This window comes from Trypanosoma grayi (assembly GCF_000691245.1).
Source record: "Trypanosoma grayi strain ANR4 Tgr_1609_V1, whole genome shotgun sequence".
Taxonomy (NCBI): domain Eukaryota; phylum Euglenozoa; class Kinetoplastea; order Trypanosomatida; family Trypanosomatidae; genus Trypanosoma; species Trypanosoma grayi.
This window is the reverse complement of record NW_008827227.1, coordinates 2,256-2,551: the sequence shown is the minus strand read 5'-3', so window position 1 is coordinate 2,551 and position 296 is coordinate 2,256. Positions and strand designations below refer to the sequence as shown.

Sequence of the window (296 nt, the reverse complement as noted above, 5' to 3'; positions counted from 1 at the left end):
CCGCGCTGTCGGCATCCGCCGCGCGCCGCATCTCGGCGAGCTGCTGCTGGCAGTCGTCGCGCTCCTCAAAGACGACGTTGCACACCTCGATGAGGAACGCAGTCTCGCGCAGCACCTCCGTCATCTCAATCTCCCGGTCGTGGTGCAGGTCGTCGCTGCGGTTCTGCGAAGTCAGCTGCACGTCAATCCCACTCCGCAGGTCCTTCGCCGCGTTGATGAGCTTCGAGGAACGCTCCGTCTCAATCTCCACGTGGTACTCGAGTCCGCGCAGCTGGGCGCGTGACGCCTGCGTCTGC

At 65.5% G+C, this 296-nt stretch overlaps 1 protein-coding gene across 1 annotated transcript in view; it reads right to left on the bottom strand.

Annotated features, from left to right (window-relative positions):
• Positions 1 to 239: 239 nt before the first annotated feature.
• DQ04_16091010 (hypothetical protein) overlaps positions 240 to 296 on the bottom strand; it is a gene marked incomplete at both ends in the record, with an annotated part of 516 nt that continues 459 nt past the window's right edge. Inside the window, one exon of the mRNA XM_009317422.1 lies at positions 240 to 296. This exon is cut by the window's right edge and continues 459 nt beyond it. Coding sequence (XP_009315697.1) covers positions 240 to 296 — 57 coding nt within the window.